Raw genomic sequence first — 18,057 nt, 5'->3', positions numbered from 1 at the left:
CAGGTGTGAGCCACCGCGCCTGGCCGAGGCTCTTACTCTTATCAATAAGTTTGCAGGGATCACTCTCTCTTTCTCATTTGAACTTCTCTAACAAGTACACACTTGCGCGAATATACCATATACTTCCTTAAATAGATTCAATTACCCCATCTTCTATATTCAGCAATTCTGAGTGCTCTCTGATATTAGGATTCTTGATTTACTCCTCCACCATCACACATTGTACCAGACACTACAGGTAATGGAGATCATTAACGTGTACTGTCTTACTTGGTTCTTCCCAAAACCCCGTGATACAGGTGCCAGAGATTCTAAAATTCCAAATGAAGAAACGTTAATTGATTTGCCAGTCTTCATACTGTTTGCAAGTAGCAGAAATACTTCAAAGCTGAAATCTTATGATCCCCAAATCCAGGTTCTTTCAATAACACAATGGTGCCATATACACTATTCCATAATAATAGTATTCCATACTGCCTTAGCAGAATGCCCATACTTTGCTGATGATAATCCCACTGCAAGGAAGAGCAAGAGCAGTTAGGGTGTCAGGTAAGCACAGGTTGTTAGGCGCTTACCCAGGAAGAGGGAAGGATTTGTGTACACAAATGACCATCAATTCCCCATACTCTCATGTCTTGAAGCAATTTACCATCCCAACCTCCAGAATATGTTTCTGTATCTTAAGGTTTGAGTGTGAGGCCAGGTGCATGGTGACTCATGCCTGTAATCCCAGCACTTTGGGGAGCCGAGGTGGGAGGATCACTTGAGGCCCAGGAATTTGACACCAGCCAGGGCAACACAGTAAGACCCTGACTCTACAGAAAAGTTAAAAGCAAAAAAATTAGCCAGACGTGGTGGTGCACATTTGCAGCCCCAGCTACTCCGGAGGCTGGGGTGGGAAGATCACCTGAGCCTCGGAGTTCAAGGCTGCAGTGAGCTAAGATCCATTCTGGGCAATGAAGTGAGACCCCTCACAAGAGAAGTGTGTGAGAACCATGTCTTTCAAAACCAATGACACTCAAAAAGACAAGTAAAAAGACCTGGATCTGAACCCCTCAACATAATCAAGTTTTCATTTCTTAAGCACCTACCATGTGTTATGCACAGGGAAGTCTGAAAGCTGTTTTCAATTAAATTCAAAAATCCTGTTTACTATACTAAAGACACCATGCTTAACAATTCTCATCAAACCAGCCCAAGGTCCTACAATGAGAGAAATGGAAGGGAATTTAGGATTAAGTCCCTCATTTTAAGGCTAAATCTCTCACTTTGCAGATGAGCAAATAGACATAGAGAGAGCAAGCATATTTCACGGTCACAAAGCTAATTAGAGGCAAAATCAACACTAGGACGAAGTTCTCCATCCATCTGTTTCTTCTAAGATGCTGTGCAAAGAGCAAGAAGGGCCAACCCAGGGACAGTTTTCCTTTTTTTCTTTTCTTTTAAGCCCTTGTTGCTAGGACTGCAGTTAAAAAAAAATTGGATGAGCAGAGGAGGAAAGGGACAAGCGTGAGCGGGCAGCAGTGCACTTGGTAGCAAACAGGGCGGTAGAGGGGAGAGAGGAGAGGGCGGGGAAAAACAATAGAAAGAAAGAAAAATCTTAAAGGCTTCTTGTCAGCCCAGTAGACGAGTCAATACTCAAATATTTTAAGTATTCGCCTATCATGATTAAATGCCTAAAAACTTAAGTAAGCAAAAGGACAAGAAGCACATTGGAATCTGTAGCAGCACGCAAGGCTGATGGTGGTAGGGAGTTTCGGGGATATCGATTCTTGAATCCTTGGGCTTCGGTTTTCCGTGTCTGTGAAATGGGCACTGGCAACAGTGCACCCAGCACCCCAGGGAAAAAGCGATGGATACAATTAAGTATAGGAAGAACCAAATTACCGAAAAAGCTGTGGCGGCCAGGACCAGAACACTTACGAGAAGCAAAGAAGTCCTAAAGAGGAGAGGGTCCAGGTTTGAAGTGTGATGAGGGCAGGCTACAAGCGTGCGTAGGGTTGTCATAGTGGTTACACAAGGGCTCCCCTCAAAAGGCCGTAGAAAATAAGGGAGACCGGGATGGGAAGGTGGGTTCGCCGCCTCCCAGGCCTCCCCAGGATTCAACTTTTCCCAAGAACCGGCTCCTCACCTTATCCAACAAGCCGCTACGGCCACTGCCTGTCCCGCAGTTGGAACCACCGCCAGCCCCACTATTGCCCCCGAGACCACCGCTTCTCCCGCCCTGTGTAGCTGCCGCCGCCATGTTGTGCGCCTCTACGTCTCCCTCCCCTCCGACTTGTCTGAAGCCGATTGGCTGGAGCTGACAGCGTGACGCGCCGCGCGGAGTCAATCGGGATCCGTAGTTTGGGGGCTTGCTGGCGCGAGGTAGTCAGAGGACGTGGCCGCGGGGCTTGCTGGGACTTGTAGTTAGACGTCCTGGCCGTCGGTTGCAGCCTACACTGTCTGCCGTCGCGTCCCAGTTACTAAGGCGTCGGAAAGGTAGCGGCAGGCACCACCGTGGAGCGGCTCCGAGATCCCCGGCAGGCTCGCAGGCGCGCATCCCTCCTGACTGGGACTTCGCCTCCGCAGACCCCTCGGAGGCTGAAGCGACGCCGGAGGCAGGTGCGACTGAAAACTTAGTTTCCGAGTTTGAGTCTTTCTCCGGCCCAGGTGTGGAGTTTCCAAAGGAGTGGGCAGGAGCCGGTCCTTCATCCTTTTCTAGCCCGGTTGTGGCACTTACTGATTGTTTTCTCAAGCAGCTGTCATTTTAGCTGTTAGTAATGTTTTCGTGTTACGGAGAACTCACATTTACTGAGTGCCTAATGTCTGCCAGGCAATATCCTATGTGCACTTCCAGCCATCCTCTCTCTCACTGAGTCCCACAACATCCCTGTTAGGTGAGGAGGAAACTAAAGAACCTACCCAAAGCCAGATAGCGTGTATCTGAACTCGGTTTTCAAGCCGGCATTTAAAAAAATCAATATATATCCCTTCTGACACTCTGCTTTTACGGTTTTAGGATGTAATAGGAGTCTACATTTTAATTAATAATTTTTTTCACAAATATATATTGAGCACCAATATTGTACTGATGGATACAAGGGATCAAGATAGACCTGGTTGCTACTCTGGTGGAACTCCTACTCCATGACAGAGTTATCAAATAGCAGAATTGTATTATACTATGCTCTGTTACATTGTATTGTTTTTTAATTCCTATATATCCCCCATAAGCATCTAAATAATTAAATATTTTTGAGTTGCTTACTATGTAGTAGGTCCTATTCTAGTCACCAGGGATATGTTCCTGAATAAAATAGACAAAAACTTGTCTTGGGGAAGCCAAAATTCATGTGAAAATAATTATTATCTAGGCTGGGCATGGTGGCTCACGTTTGTAATCCCAGCCGAGGCGGGTGGATCACCTGAGGTCAGGAGTTTAAGACCAGCATAGCCAACATGGTGAAACCCCGTCTGTATGAAAAATACAAAAATTAGCCGGGCGTGGTAGCGGGCGCCTGTAATCCCAGCTACTTGGGAGGCTGAGGCAGGAGAATTGCTTGAATCTGGGAGGCAGAGGTTGCAGTGAGCCAAGATCAGAAAGAAAAGAAAATAATTATCAGTAAATAACTAAATTATTACTAAAAAGAAAATAATTTTCACTATGTAACAATAACATAAGATGACATTTCATTACCTCTCTGAAGCAATCCCTGGACACTCTAATCAGATGCCCCTGTAGCTTGTTGCCATTTATCTTTTACAACTTCTTATTTTTCTTTTATTTAAAAGAAAATGAGATGATATACCTTTGCCCTAGTCACTTTTTTTTTTTTTTTTTGAGACAGAGTCTCACTCTGTCACCCAGGCTGGAGTGCAGTGGTGGGATCTTGGCTCACTGCAACCTCTGCCTCCTAAGTTCAAGCAGTTCTTGTGCCTCAGTGTCCCAAGCTGTAGTCTCTGTAGCTGGGACTACAGGCACATGCCACCATGCCCGGCTAATTTTTATATTTGTAGTAGAGAAAGGATTTTGCCATGTTGGACAGCCTAGTCTTGAATTCATGACCTCAAGTGATCCATCTGCTTCGGCCTCCCAAAGTGTTGGGATTACAGGTACGAACCACTGTGCCAGGCCAACTTCTCATCTTTCAAGATCCAGCTCTAATGTCACCTACCCTGTGAAACTATCCCTGATACTTGCTTCTTCTTTCTTCACCCACTGCATGAAGTGCTCCTGTGGCATTTTGTTCATGGGTTGGGTTAGTTCAATTAACACTCATTGAGACTCTTCCTTCAGTAAGCCAGGTCCTGTGTAAGATGCAGGATAAAGAGATAAGTAGGACCCAGGCCTGACCTGATCTTGGAGATACTCACAGCCTGGGAGTGAGGTGGGGAACAGACAAGGAAGTAGGCATTATAATACAGTGTGGTATAGTGCCTGTATCAGTCCATTTTCACACTGCTATAAAGAACTGCCCAAGACTGGGTAATTTATAAAGGAAAGAGGTTTAATTGATTCAACATGGGTTCTTTTCTATTTCCCTAAGTATTGACTGGTCTGAGAAATAAAGGCAAAGAGTACAAAAGAGAGAAATTTTAAAACTGGGTGTCCGGGGGAGGCATCACATGTCGGCAGATTCTGTGATGCTCCCTGAGCCGTAAAACTAGCAAGTTTTTTATTAGCAATTTTCAAAAGGGGAGGGAGTGTACGAATAGGGTGTAGGTCACAGAGATCACATACTTCACAAAGTAATAAAATATCACAAAGCAAATGGAGGCAGGGCGAGATCACAGGACCACAGGACGGGGCAAAATTAAAATTGTTAATGAAGTTTTGGGCATGCATTGTCATTGATAACATGTTTATCAGGAGACAGGGTTTGAGAGCAGACAGCCGGTCTGACCAAACTTTATTAGGCAGGAATTTCCTCGTCCTAATAAGCCTGGGAGTGCTACGGGAGACCAGGGCTTATTTCATCCCTTTGTCTACTATCGTAAAAGACAGCCGTCCCCAAAGCGGCCATTTTAGAGGCCTCCCCTCAGGGACGCATTCTCTTTCTCAGGGATGTTCCTTGCTTAGAAAAAGAATTAAGGGATAGTTCTCCTATTTGCTTTTGAAAGAAGAGAAATATGGCTCTGTTCCGCCCGGCTCACAGGCAGTCAGAGTTTAAAGTTATCTCCCTTGTTCCCTGAACATTGCTGTCATTCTGTTCTTTTTTCAAGGTGCCCAGATTTCATCTTGTTCAAACACATATGCTCTACAATTTGTGCAGTTAACACAATCATCACAGGGTCCTGAGGCGACATACATCCTCCTCAGCTTATGAAGATGACAGGATTAAGAGATTAAAGACAGGCATAGGAAATCACAAGGGTATTGATTGGGGAAGTGATAAGTGTCCATGAAATCTTCACAATTTATGTTCAGAGATTGCAGTAAAGACAGCCATAAGAAATTATAAAAGTATTCATTTGGGGAACTAATAAATGTCCATGAAATCTTCACAATTTATGTTCTTCTATCATGGCCTCAGCCAGTCCCTCGGTTCAGGGGTCCCTGACTTCCTGCAACAAACTCACAGTTCCGCATGGCTGGAGAGGCCTCAGGAAATTTACAATCATGGCAGAAAGGGAAGAGGCAGGTCTTACATGGTGGCAAGCAAGAGAGGGCAAGAGTGTGAAGGAGGAACGGTCAGACAGTTATAAACCCATCAGATCTTGTGAGAGCTCACTCACTATCATGAGAACAGCATAAGGGACCACCTCCATGATCCAGTCACTTCCTACCAGGTCTCTCCCTCAACACGTGGGGATTATGGAGATTACGGTGGTTACAATTCAAGATGAAATTTGGGTGGGGACACAAAGCCCAACCATGTTAGTGCCTCCATTAATAAGTGGGCTTGATGGCTGGACAAGGGGGCTCACGTGTGTAATCCCAACACTTTGGGAGGCTGAGTTGGGAGTTTGAGGCAGCCTGGGCAACATGGTGAAAACCCATCTCTATCAAAAATACAGAAATTTAGCTGGGCATGGTAGCACACATCTGTGGTCCAGCTACTTGGGAGGCTAACGTGGAAGGATTGCTTGAGTCTGGGAGGTGGAGGTTGCAGTGAGCTGAGATCATACCACTGCACTCCAGCCTGGGTAACAGAGTGAGACCTTGTCTCAAGAAAAAAAGAAAAAAAAAAGTGGACGTGAGGAGACTCAACCTAAGGAGAGGGAGATACAGGAAAGCTAATCTGTATGTAGCCAGGCAAGGAAGAGGGGCAGAAATGTGATAGGCCAAAGGAATGGAACAAGCAAAAATATGCGTTACTGCGTGTGTGTGTGTGTGTGTGTGTGTGTGTGTGTGTGTGTGAGAGAGAGAGAGAGAGAGAGAGAGAGACAGGGAGACAGGGAGAAAGAGAGAATGTTTGTTTTGGAGGAAGCACTATAGCCAGATTGGCATTAGTTGTGTCAAGTTTGAAATAGAGACCAGAGGTAACTAAAGCTAACCAGGAAGTCAGCCTCCAAGTCTGGAACTTTGACTTTTTTTTCTACCGTATAAAGTTCTTACTTGTCTTAGATAATGTAACCTAGGGGTTATGTGCCCTTCTTGGCCCATTAGTTGTAGATCCACACCTTCTCACCTAATATTCCTAATAAGGAACTGGAATTTCTACGATAGCATCCAGGTCTGCATGCCTCCTACAAGCTTGAGTGTGAGTCATCTTTTGTATTATATGTATGGCAATATCTTTTCCCAGACTGTGTCTTATATTTCAACTTTGACTTTGCTATTTTTATCTGGCAGAAATTTATTTTGTGTAAATAATCATGTAAACTATCCCTTCCTTTGAGATTTGTGCTTCATGTATCTGATTTAAGCACTCCAGCCATACCCCACTATCATGATTATATTCTCCTATACCACCTTCCCATCTATGTCTTGTCTTTGTCTCCATCTCTGTATCTCTATCTATCTATTTCTTGGATCTTTAGTCCTACGGGCAAGGACTAAAGGCAAGACAAATTTTGGAGTAGAAGACTCACAGTAGAATATAATTAATGAGAAAGTTCAAGAGCTGTGAATAGCAGGCTAAAAAGGAATGTAATATTTATTCTACAGGCAAAGAAACAAGTGAAGAAACAAAAAAAGAAGGAAGTCAAGGGGACGTTCCCAAAGTCAAAGATCAAGTAAGTACTCTGGAGACCTGAAACCAGGTCACCATATTCTTTAAGTTACTGACGTCTTCTCCGACAGCCATCATACCTAACATTTTCCAGCTGGCAAATTACATCATATCTAACATTTTCCAGCCAGCAATTTACTCATTCATTCCTTCATTTACCTCTCTAGCGGATGTGTGTGATTGGTCATGAGAGCGAGTTCCTGAAAGACATATTGACTGAATATAAATTTGTCCCCATCCATCCATCTGTCCATTAATCTTCCAAACATATTTTTAGTGAGTTGTAGGCTTTATACTACATGTTGGGATTACACAGCTGAATAAGGTAATTATAGGCCCCACAGCAGGTGAGAAGTTGATGAGGGGAGAGCAAACAATTATAATAAAGTCGTAAGTACTATGTTAGGTGAAGTATGCAGTGTTGTAGGAACACATAAGAAGAGCTTCCAACCCTTTGCAGGGAAGATCAGGGATCAGGAAACTCATAGTGCCCTGTGTTGGACCAACGGAGATACCAACATTCATTCATTTATTCCACAAATATTTATGGAATCTGTTATGTTAGGTGCTTTGTTAGGAATAAATTGATGACTACCACTGATATTGCCCTTTCCTAGGAAGGTTTTAGAGTCTAATTGACGCGGTGTGTGTGTAGCAGATATATGTATATATATCTTGGTCCTAGGAGTGCCATCATATCCTTCACTTGGCTCACACGTCTATTGCGTGCTTCCTATGAGCTAAGTCCCAAGGGTGGAAGAGAGACAGTGAAGTAGATGTGTTTCCAGACTTGGAAATCCATAGTCCATTGAAGGTACCCCTTCATGATCGTTAGTAATCTTATGAGGTCGGGCCATGCAATTAATACTGATGAAAGACTTTACAGCTTAGCAAAAGCAGCAGTTATTTCCACTGGCAGGTTCAGTGAGGGCTTTGTGGAAGGGTTGGCATCTGGGTGGAGTCTAGAAAGATGCTTTTTTTGTATCCATTCTGTCCATTATTACCTAATTTATTTCTTACTGCAATTCTCGGAGGCACAGAATTTTTATCGTCATTTTACATGTGAGGAATCTGAGGCACAAAGAGGTAAAGTTATTTACCCATGGTCACTCAGCTTGATAGTAGAAACTAGAGTCAAATTTAAAAGTTGTTTCCCTTCCTATTGCACCACTCTGTATTCATAGAATATTTGTCACTGCCAGGAAACCTTCTCTCAGCATGCCCCAATCTGAGCTTTCCACATTGCTTTTTTTTTTTTTTTTTTAATTGAACTCTTCCCAGACCCTTTGAATTGTGGTCTCATCTCACATACTTTTTGTGGCCTCCCTTCCCCTGGCCAGCGGCTTGCAGGTTCCCCAATCTCTACTACCTCAAATTGCATGAATCTATCTCAGCACATATTTGGAAATGCCTAGATCCCTTTAAGGACAAATTTTAAGAGCTTGAGGTTAAAGAAACTTAATCTTTGAGGTGGTCTTGGAGCTGAAACATAAAGGATGAGGTCAACCAGGTGAACAAGATGGAGAAGGGGGTTTTAGGCTGAAGGAACACCAAGAACAGAGGCAGGGAGGGCTACATGTGAATGATCTGTTTTGGGAGTGGAAGATGACACTGTGAGCCTGAATGGGTAAAACTAACTGGAGCTGGAAAGGTTAGGACATAGGACTCCAAGGACTTTCAAGAACAGGCTTAGGCATCTGGCCTTCATGTTTAGTGGGAACCCAGTCAGAAAACTGTTGTACTATTCTAGGTGGGAGATGATGAATGATTTAATGAAAACAGTAGAGATGGAGAAAAATAGACCACTGGAACAGTATTTCTGAGCTCAAATTGTCATGACTCAGTGACCTGTTAGATGTATGGGATAAGAAAAGAGGAGCTGGGACTAGTATGTTCACATTGCATTAAGTGGTGCTGTGCATCTTCAAGACAAAAGGAAATGTGTGTTATTGAATTTGAAAATCCCAGTAGTCGGAGTTTGTTTTATTGAATGGGACTTATTGTTTAAATTTCCACACCATGAAAATAGAAGATCAGGCTGGGTGTGTTGGCTCATGCCTGTAGTCTCAGCACTTTGGGAGGCCAAGGTGGGTGGATGGCTTGAGCCCAGGAGTTTGAGACCAGTCTGGGCAATATGGTGAAACCCTGTCCCTACAAAAAATACGAAAATTAGCCAGGCATGGTGGTGTGTGCCTATAGTCCCAGCTATTCAGGAGACTGAGGTAGAAGGATTGTTTGAGCCCAGGAGGTTGAGGCTACAATGAGCCGTGATTGTGCCACTGTACTGTAGCCTGGGTGACAAAGTGAGATGCTGTCTCAAAAGAAAAAAAAAAAAGATCAATCAGAAAAAACAAATGTAGCCTGGAGTTGAATCTGGCTCTCAGGTGTTTGGTTTGGCCTGCACATTGTTTTAAAATGGCAAATTAGTTGCCAACCCTCAAATAGGAGATTTCATATATAAGGCAGACTTTCCTTGAAAAAAATGTGAAGATCTGGCAACGATGACTTAGGTTTCTGTATGGCAGCAATTGGTAAGAGCTGACTAGTTGCTGCCTCTATGAGCATGTGCACTCTCTCTCTCTCTGTGACACACACACACACACACACACACACACACACACCCTCCTTCTACTTTCTTCCCCTCGCCTCCAGCTTTCTTCACTCACTCACATGGCCTGCCCAACTCCTGTAACCATTTGTGTTTGCAAGTCCTGGGTAAAATGTAGGTTTTTCCAAGGTTTGACATCAGACTGTGGTGAACAATCTGTGAATGACAAATGATAAGTGCAGTTGTGATTAGGGCTATCTATTCCTTTGAGGAACCGTTTTTATGCCTGTTTCTCTGAAGAGAATAATAATTTGATGAAGAAAAGACTGAGTCATATCCTAGTCAGAACTATATTCTCTTTCCAACTTTTTTACATGTGCATGCATGCACGGGCACGCACACACACACACACACACACACACACACACACCCCTAAAGAATTTCTGACTCACTGTAAATTGGTATTGGTGAGTCTCTGGGAGCCACCCCATAGCAGATAGAAAATGGAAGGTTATTTCTTTTGTGCTCTTTTTATTCTCTAGGTGTTAGGGAAATGGAACACTCGGGATATTTGAGATCTGTCTCCCATCACAACTGTCCCTGAGGGAGCCTGCCCTCTCTCATCCTCAGTGAGGGAACCCCTCCCCTGGATGCTGAGTGCCCTTCTTCTTGCCTTCTCAGGGATGACTTTGCAGGTCTGCCCATCTCTCTCCTGCATTGTCAGTCTTTCCTCCCCTACTGGCTCCTTCCTCTCAGGCTACAGATGTAGTCAAGCCTTTCTCATCCTGTTAATAGCATAGTAATGGAAAATGAGCAGCATGAGTTAGCCATGTGCCAGATACTAAGGCATTTTCTCCTATAATCATCAAAACAGCCCTATGAAGTAGGTGCACTTATTGTCTACATTTCACAGAGGAAAAAGCCAAGGCATAGAAAAGTAACTTGCTCAAGGCCACAGAGCTAGTAAGTGGCATAGCTAGGATCTGAACCCATGCAATGAGCTTCTGGAATTTATTCTCGGTAGTGACTCTGTCCGCCAGGGCTAGGACTAGGGTGGAGGCCAAGTGCTGACACTGCATTTGCACAACTCTGAGAGAGAGCACATGTTCCCCTAGGTGTTCCTTAGGCACCTTCCCCCAGCACTGGCCCTGATATTCACCCATCTCTCAATTTTACCTTCCATCTCACTGCTGTCTTGCTTTTCTCCTCCTTTTCACAATCAAGCTTCTTTAAAAACTTGCTTATATTCACTTTTTGTATTCCCTCGCCTTCCATTCACTCTTTCATACGTAAAGTCGGGCTTTAACTCCACCCTTCTTCCGAAACTGACCTCCTACTTTCTCATGGCCTATTTTCGGTCCTCACCTTGCCTGACTTCCCTACCTCTTTCATAGAGTTTTCTCTTACCTTGGCTTACCTGGCAGCTCCCACTCTCCACCTCCCAGTTCTCCTACTTCTCTAAAATTATTTTCTTTTGTGGATCCTCCAGGGCCTTGTCCTCCTTTGTCCTCACATTTTTTTTTTTTTTTTTTTAATATGGAGTCTCACTGTCACCCAGGCATGATCACGGCTCACTGCAGCCTGGACTCCTGGGCTTAAGCGATCCTCCCACTTCAGCCTCCTGAGTAGCTGGGACCACAGGCATGTACCACCATGCTGGCTAATTTTTTAAATTTTTTGTAGAGACAGGGTCTCACTGTGTTGCCTAGGCTGTGTCCACACATGAAATGCTCATACTTCTAATTGGTCTTGCTCCTCTTTTTCTTTTCTGTTCCTCCCTTTCTCATTTCTTTTTTTCTGTCCATCCTTCTTTTTTTAATTCTTTAGTTTATTAACATGAACTCTCATCAGCTTATCCCTGGATTGCTGCAATACTCCCCTAACTGCAATCCCAGTTGCCACTGGGTGCTGCTTTCACCTACTACTATTTTTGTCAGATCTCTCTTTCTAAAGCACAGCTTGGATTATGGTTCTGTCCAGCTCAGAAATTATCCATGGCTCCCAGTCACCTACAAGATGAAGCCTGAGCTCCTAGCCTGGTACCCCAAGCCCTTCAGGAGCAGGCACCATCCTTCCTATCCAACTTTATTGTTCAAGACTACCAAACATACATCCCTCTCCTTCTTGGGTCACATTGTTTCTTTACTGTGAACAACTATGCCCTCCTGTGGCCCTTACTGTTTGGAATGTTTATCCTTCTATCTATCAGAAAACTCAATTCATCCCTCAAATACTATTTATCCAGTTCAATTCTCATTATTTGTACACTATTGTCTCTAAAATGTGAGCCCCTTCTTCTCCGAACTCTGTTAAAACAAAGAAAACATCTAGCAAAGACTTAATATGTATCAGGCACTGTCTTTCTCACTTATTTGTCTTTTAAGGTAGGTATTATAACCCCCATTTTGCAGGTGAGGAAACTGAAGTTCAGAAGAGTAGAGTAACTTGCCCAGTCACAGAGCAAGGAAAGACAGAGCCAGGATTCAAACCAAGTCTGTCTAAGCCCGAGGATCATGTTCTTTCTAGGGTTCCATTGGGTTAGGATTTATTTGAACTGAAAAACCCAGGGTCTTGTTTCCCTCTTCATATAAACAGCCAGCCCATTTCTGAAGCAAGGGCAGTGGGGCCTCCAGGTGTCAGAGGCAGGGTGTGTGCAGGGTGTAGTGGTCCTGGTGGGCTCACGAGCTGCGCTGGAGTAAGAGTGCTCCACTGTGTCTTTTCACTCTTCTGCTTCCTTGCTTTCCTTGCCTGGCGTTCAGGGAGATGGCCTCCTCAGGAATCTACAAGCTGGATGATGGGAAGCCTTACCTGAACAACTGCTTTCCAGCCAGAAACCTGCTTCGCGTGCCAGAGGAAGGTCAGGTGACTTCTCAAGTTGATACCTTTTCCTCATACCTAGCTCCTGCTTTAGACCATCTCACACCTACTTGTTCTTCTCCAACCCCTTCACTACTGTTCCCTGCTCTACCCAGTCCTTCCCCCTCCAGTCCTAGTAGCCTCCGTGGGACTTCTAAAGTGCACATTTAACCACAGTGCCCCTTCTGTTCAGTGACTTCTCATTGCTAACTCCTTTAACTGGCATTCTGTGTCATTCTGAGTTTAACCTGCTCTTACCCTCTGCGACAACCCATTTCCTCCTTTATGCTCTATTCTACGGTGCTCGCTTTTCACATAGCTTTTTTATTTGCCCTGAATGTTCCAGCCCTCATTCTTGTTAGCCAAACTCTTCCCATCACACAAATCCCAGCTTTCCTTCTACTTCTTCCAATAAGCCATGTCTGACTACCCTAGTCCTCAGCACCCATCCTCTCGTGAGCTGTCTTCCTGTCTGTATTTCTTATTTGGTGAGTGATTATAGTCTGCCAAACTCCTAAATAAAATGGCTTAAATTTGACTCTGCTAGGTAGATTTTCAAGTATTTATCTAGTCAAAAAATTCCCCGGAGCAGGGAATTGCCGTAATAAGAACCCTATAGGTGGAACACTAAGTATGGGTTCTCTGGATTGGATTAGTTGCTTTGAAAGGGTGGGGCAAAGGAGAAGTACACCTTGTTTACTCCAGATGTTGTAACTTGTTGGTCACTCTGTAGATGGAATATTGGAAGAACCTTCTCTTCCTGCCTGTCCTTCCTGCTTCTCTACAGTGATTTTGTTTTTCACACAGAGACTTTCCCTGGCCACCTACCTATCAGACACCTTCAAATGGAGCTATCAGTGTGAACTCATAGTTTATCTCTTTGTCTCTCTCTCTTTCTCTCGCTCTCTCTCTCTCTCTCTCACACACACACAGACACACAAAGATGGATAGCTACAGAAATAAATATAGTTGTATATATCTATATGTCTTAGTGTACATATGTGTATTTCCCAGTCCACTGACAGCAATGACACCTCAGCAGCAAAAAGCATATGTAGTATCTACATCTTGGTTTCTAAATACCATTCTCCAATGAAAACAGCATGGGCTTCTTGGAGAAATAGCTGTTTGCAGGACTAGGGCAGAAAAAATACAAGTTGAGTTGGAGTATCTTGTGGTGCCAGAAGTAAAGAAGTGCTCAGAAAAATAATGGGGCATGTTGAAAGGACACAGCCGACTTGAAGGTGCTCCCAATCACCAAAGGTAGGACAGTTTGAGCAATGAAATAAATAATGGCAGAATTAGGTTGTAGACCATGGAACAACAAATATTCATGAGTCTACTAATATAAATGAATACTTGAATATGTAAATATGTGGGGGAAACAAAATAGCTCTTTCTTTTCTTTTTTTTGAGATGGAGTCTCTCTCTGTTGTCCAGGCTAGAGTGCAGCGGTGCAGTCTTGGCTCACTGCAACCTTCGCCTCCCAGGTTCAAGTGATTCTCCTGCCCCAGCCTCCTGAGTAGTTGGAATTACAGGCACTTGCCACCATGCCCAGCTAATTTTTGTATTTTCTATAGAGATGGGGTTTCACCATGATGGCCAGGCTGGTCTCGAACTCCTGACCGCAAGTGATCCACCTGCCTCGGCCTCCCAAAGTGCTAGGATTACAGGCATGAGCCACCACTCCCAGCCAGCTCTTTCTTATAGTAGAATTCCAACTAGAAAATGTAGAAGGAATGAGGGAAATAGAAAGTCACTATTCAAACACTACAGTAATAATTTTTGTAGGTAAGAACCATTATAGGATGTTGCATTAGAGTTCTTCAGAGAAACAGAACTGGTAGGAGATAAACAGGACTAGTAGGAGATAGGTAGGTGGGTAGACATATTTTTTTTTATTTTTTATTTTTTTTGAGACAGAGTCTTGCTCTGTCGCCCAGGCTGGGGTGCAGTGGCCGGATCTCAGCTCACTGCAAGCTCCGCCTCCCGGGTTTAGACCATTCTCTTGCCTCAGCCTCCTGAGTAGCTGGGACTACAGGCGCCCGCCACCTCGCCCGGCTAGTTTTTTGTATTTTTTAGTAGAGACGGGGTTTCACCGTGTTAGCCAGGATGGTCTCGATCTCCTGACCTCGTGATCCGCCCGTCTCGGCCTCCCAAAGTGCTGGGATTACAGGCTTGAGCCACCGCGCCCGGCCCATATTTTTTTTTTTTAAGGAATTGACTTTATGTGATTGTGGGGGATGCAAGTCTGAAATTTGTAGGGCAGGCTGGCAAGCTGGAAACCCCTGGGGAGGAGCTGAAGTTGTAGTGTTAAAGCAAAATTTCTTCTTCCTCTAGGAAACCTGTTTTGCTCTTAATATCTTTCAATTCATTGGGTGAGGGCACCCACATTATCAAGGATAGTCTCTTTAACTTAACATCAGCTTATTGTAAATACTAATTACATCTACAAAATACCATCACAGCAACACCTAGATTAGTGTTTGATTGAATAACTGCATATTATAGCTTAGCAAAGTTGACGCATAAAATTAACCATCATGGATACTAGAATAAATGGGTAAAAGTATGATGAGAAACAGGATATTTACATAGTTTCTTTTTTCTCCTGTTGATCTCCTGACATGCTCTGAGCCTTCCTTTCTGGCCTTGTTAGGGATTTTGGCACCAACTCAGGCTGAGGTCCCTAGCAGTCAGGCACATGAAGATAGGATAAAGTAGAAGCAAAGTCCATGCCCCAGATGAGGGCAGCCCTGGGAAATGGGGTACCTGGAGTATCAGTCCCATAATGGAAATGGGAAATGGCTCATATGAGATACAGGACAGGAACTGCATCCAAGAAGCAGGATGGACAGCAGTGCTGTATGAGCCGGGGCAAGTCCCTGAGGCAGGGATAGTGGGCTTTCCCAGAAGATAACCAGTGGTTAGAGGCACAAAGCTTGTTCCCACAGCACCCCTTATATTATTATTATACTATTGTATATAAGATGTTATGTATTATATTATTATGACTCCTTTGAGTTAGGGCTTCCTTTTTATTCATTCTCATACTCCCAGTTCCCAGCATAAAGTAGATGCTCAGAAAAGATAGGAATGGATGACTGTGTGGGCAGGGGCTATAGGACAGAGTTCATTCAGTCATTTGTTCAGCAACAGTCACAATGTGGTAAGCTCTGTGCAGGCCTTGGGAATACTGAGATGAATGAGTCAGATAAAGTCCCTGCTATTCCAGAGCTTCCGCTCTAGAGAGGGAAACAATGAATAAGTGAACAAATAAAAGAATTACAGATTGCAATGAATACCATGCCATAAATAAACTGCTGGTGCAAGAAAGAACAGATTCCAAAATATGTTATGATTTTTGTTTGGTGGGCTTACTAGTGAACCTCATATTCTTTTTGCTTATGCACAGTTTAAAATTCTTTCTACAGTAGACATTTATTATTAGGTTTTTTTTTTTTTTAACACAAACTGTCCTACATTTTCTTATTGTGAGTTTCTAACAGCATCTTTTCTGTACACTGATAGAGGTTTGAGAAGATGGAACCCTTGAATTGAGGTCACACATTAGGCATTACTCAAGAGATGACCAGTAGAAGAGTAACTGGCATGCATGAGAAAGAGCAATCAGCTCTACTGAGGGGCAAAAGGGAAGACTTCACAGAACAGGAAATACTTGATCTTAGTTTTTGAAGGAATAATAGAATTTGGAGATAAAAATGTGAAGGAAGGAATTGGGCAAGTCATTCCACCTCCTTTTGTCGCAGCCTTTTCATCTATAAAATAATGACAGTAACATGTTTTTCACTGGGTTTGGAGGTCAATTAAATGACATACCTAAGTAGATATCTCCCCTACCCCCAGCTGCAGTCCTGTGTCTGGTGCATGTTAGGTAATCAGGAGCTAGTTTGGGTTTTAGTATTATAAACAAAGTCTATAATTGCACTCGTTGTAACTTTGGAGTTTTCCCCTTTTCACTGTTCTAATTTTCCCAACAGGCCAAGGACACTGGTTAGTGGTTCAGAAAGGTAACCTCAAGAAGAAGCCCAGGGGTTTGGTTGGAGCACAAGCTGAACGTCGGGAAAGCCTGAAGGTGACTTCTTTTGAGTTCAGGGGGAAGAAAGGGTCTCGGCGGGAAAATCAGGTGGACCTTCCTGGACGTATCCTGGACCAGGCTTTTCTGGTGAGAGTAAATGCATCCTGGAGTGGCCGGCACATTAGCTAGGGTGCGGAGGAAGTAGGGAAGGATTTACCCTGCTCTGGCACAGCTACCCCCAGTCTACTCCAAACTATTAGAGTGATATTGGCAAATTGAATACAGCCAGGATAATGAAGGGACCCAAAAGTTTCTTGACATGTGAAGCTTTCTTGACAGCTACCTAGTAAGATAGGTATTGGCATCCCTTTTGTGTTGTTGCCATTGGGCAGTTGGGAAAACTGAGGCTCCAAGAGGTAATTTGCCTTGGCTGAGGTTCCACAGCTAGTAAATGGCTGATCCAGGATTAGAACTCTGGTCTACTGACTCCAAAGCCTGTACTTTTACATTATATGAGGTAAAAACTCTTACTAAGTTGGAGAGGCAAAGGAGCAGGTCAGGGGAAACAGTCAATTGAAAATTGCATTCCAGCACCTAGTAGGGTTGAGAGATTCCTGCTCTGCTCATTGGGGCGATCTCTACAGGATCGAGTGGGACTGGGGGAGATCCTGCTCTTCCACAGCCTTTGTCCTTTGACTTTAGTGTCTGGCTGAAAGCTAGGGGAGCTCACCAGATACTACTTAGTGCCCGGGGCAGGCTTTACAAAGAGGACTGGGGTGGCTGTGTTGGAAACCAGCCAGGTAGTTTCACGTCTGCTCTGAGAAATGCCTCAGTGGCTTTGCTAAGAAGGATGTATTTTGTAAATCAATATTAATGTGCCGTCCAGTTCTTATAGCTCCCTAAGAACTCCCTGGCTGCCTGCTTTGTTTCCAGATTCTGCTGTGGTTCCCAAGAGATGGGTGTTTGCATAGATCAGGTGTTGAAAGAGACCTTTGTTGGTTTCATCTCACTTCAAGTGGGTAGTATAAGCTTTTTGCAGTCCTGTGGAATCAGTTTCATTATTATGTCCACTTCTCATTGGGAATGAGGAGGACTGAAATAATAATACTGAGAAGGGGCAGAAACACTTCCCATAGTGGCCTTTTTTTGTTTCATTGTTTCCAAATACTTATACATTCCCACATTCAATAAATATGACTTTTGCCACTGTGGGAGGCAGGAGCAATAGGGATGTTTCTCAGAGTTATGGGGTATCCACTCTGCCTATTGGATGGTTCCACTTGAATGTTTCATTGACAGTTGAATTACAGCACCAATGCTCCTACTCCAAATCCCAAAACAGATCTCTTTTCCAGTATCTACTTTACTGTCTCTGTTGGCACTACTATCTACCCCATCGCCAAGCCAGTACCTGAGGTTTTCCTTGACATTTGCCTCTCCCACACTGTCCCCACCCC

General features: G+C 43.9%; 2 protein-coding genes across 5 annotated transcripts in view; one reads left to right on the top strand and one right to left on the bottom strand.

The window, feature by feature from the left end:
* Nucleotides 1-2,260, bottom strand: part of SPCS2 (signal peptidase complex subunit 2) — a 29,863-nt gene extending 27,603 nt beyond the window's left edge. For 2 of the 3 annotated variants that reach the window (XM_065528724.1, XM_065528725.1), the window contains exon 1: nt 2,132-2,260. In XM_065528724.1, the coding sequence (XP_065384796.1) occupies nt 2,132-2,245 (114 nt within the window). In that variant the 5' untranslated portion in view covers nt 2,246-2,260. Of the gene's footprint in view, nt 1-1,923 lie in introns of all 3 variants that reach the window. The other variant, XM_065528726.2, reaches the window with a different exon arrangement.
* A 138-nt stretch (nt 2,261-2,398) lies between these two features.
* Nucleotides 2,399-18,057, top strand: part of XRRA1 (X-ray radiation resistance associated 1) — a 106,265-nt gene continuing 90,606 nt past the window's right edge. For both annotated transcript variants that reach the window (XM_074014753.1, XM_015435489.4), the window contains exons 1-4: nt 2,399-2,604; nt 7,094-7,161; nt 12,465-12,562; nt 16,563-16,747. In XM_074014753.1, coding sequence (XP_073870854.1) covers nt 12,469-12,562; nt 16,563-16,747 — 279 coding nt within the window. In that variant the 5' untranslated portion in view covers nt 2,399-2,604; nt 7,094-7,161; nt 12,465-12,468. The remainder of the gene's footprint in view (nt 2,605-7,093; nt 7,162-12,464; nt 12,563-16,562; nt 16,748-18,057) is intronic.

Source organism: Macaca fascicularis, chromosome 14, assembly GCF_037993035.2.
Source record: "Macaca fascicularis isolate 582-1 chromosome 14, T2T-MFA8v1.1".
Taxonomy (NCBI): Eukaryota; Metazoa; Chordata; class Mammalia; order Primates; family Cercopithecidae; genus Macaca; species Macaca fascicularis.
This window is presented reverse-complemented; position numbering and strand designations above follow the sequence as displayed.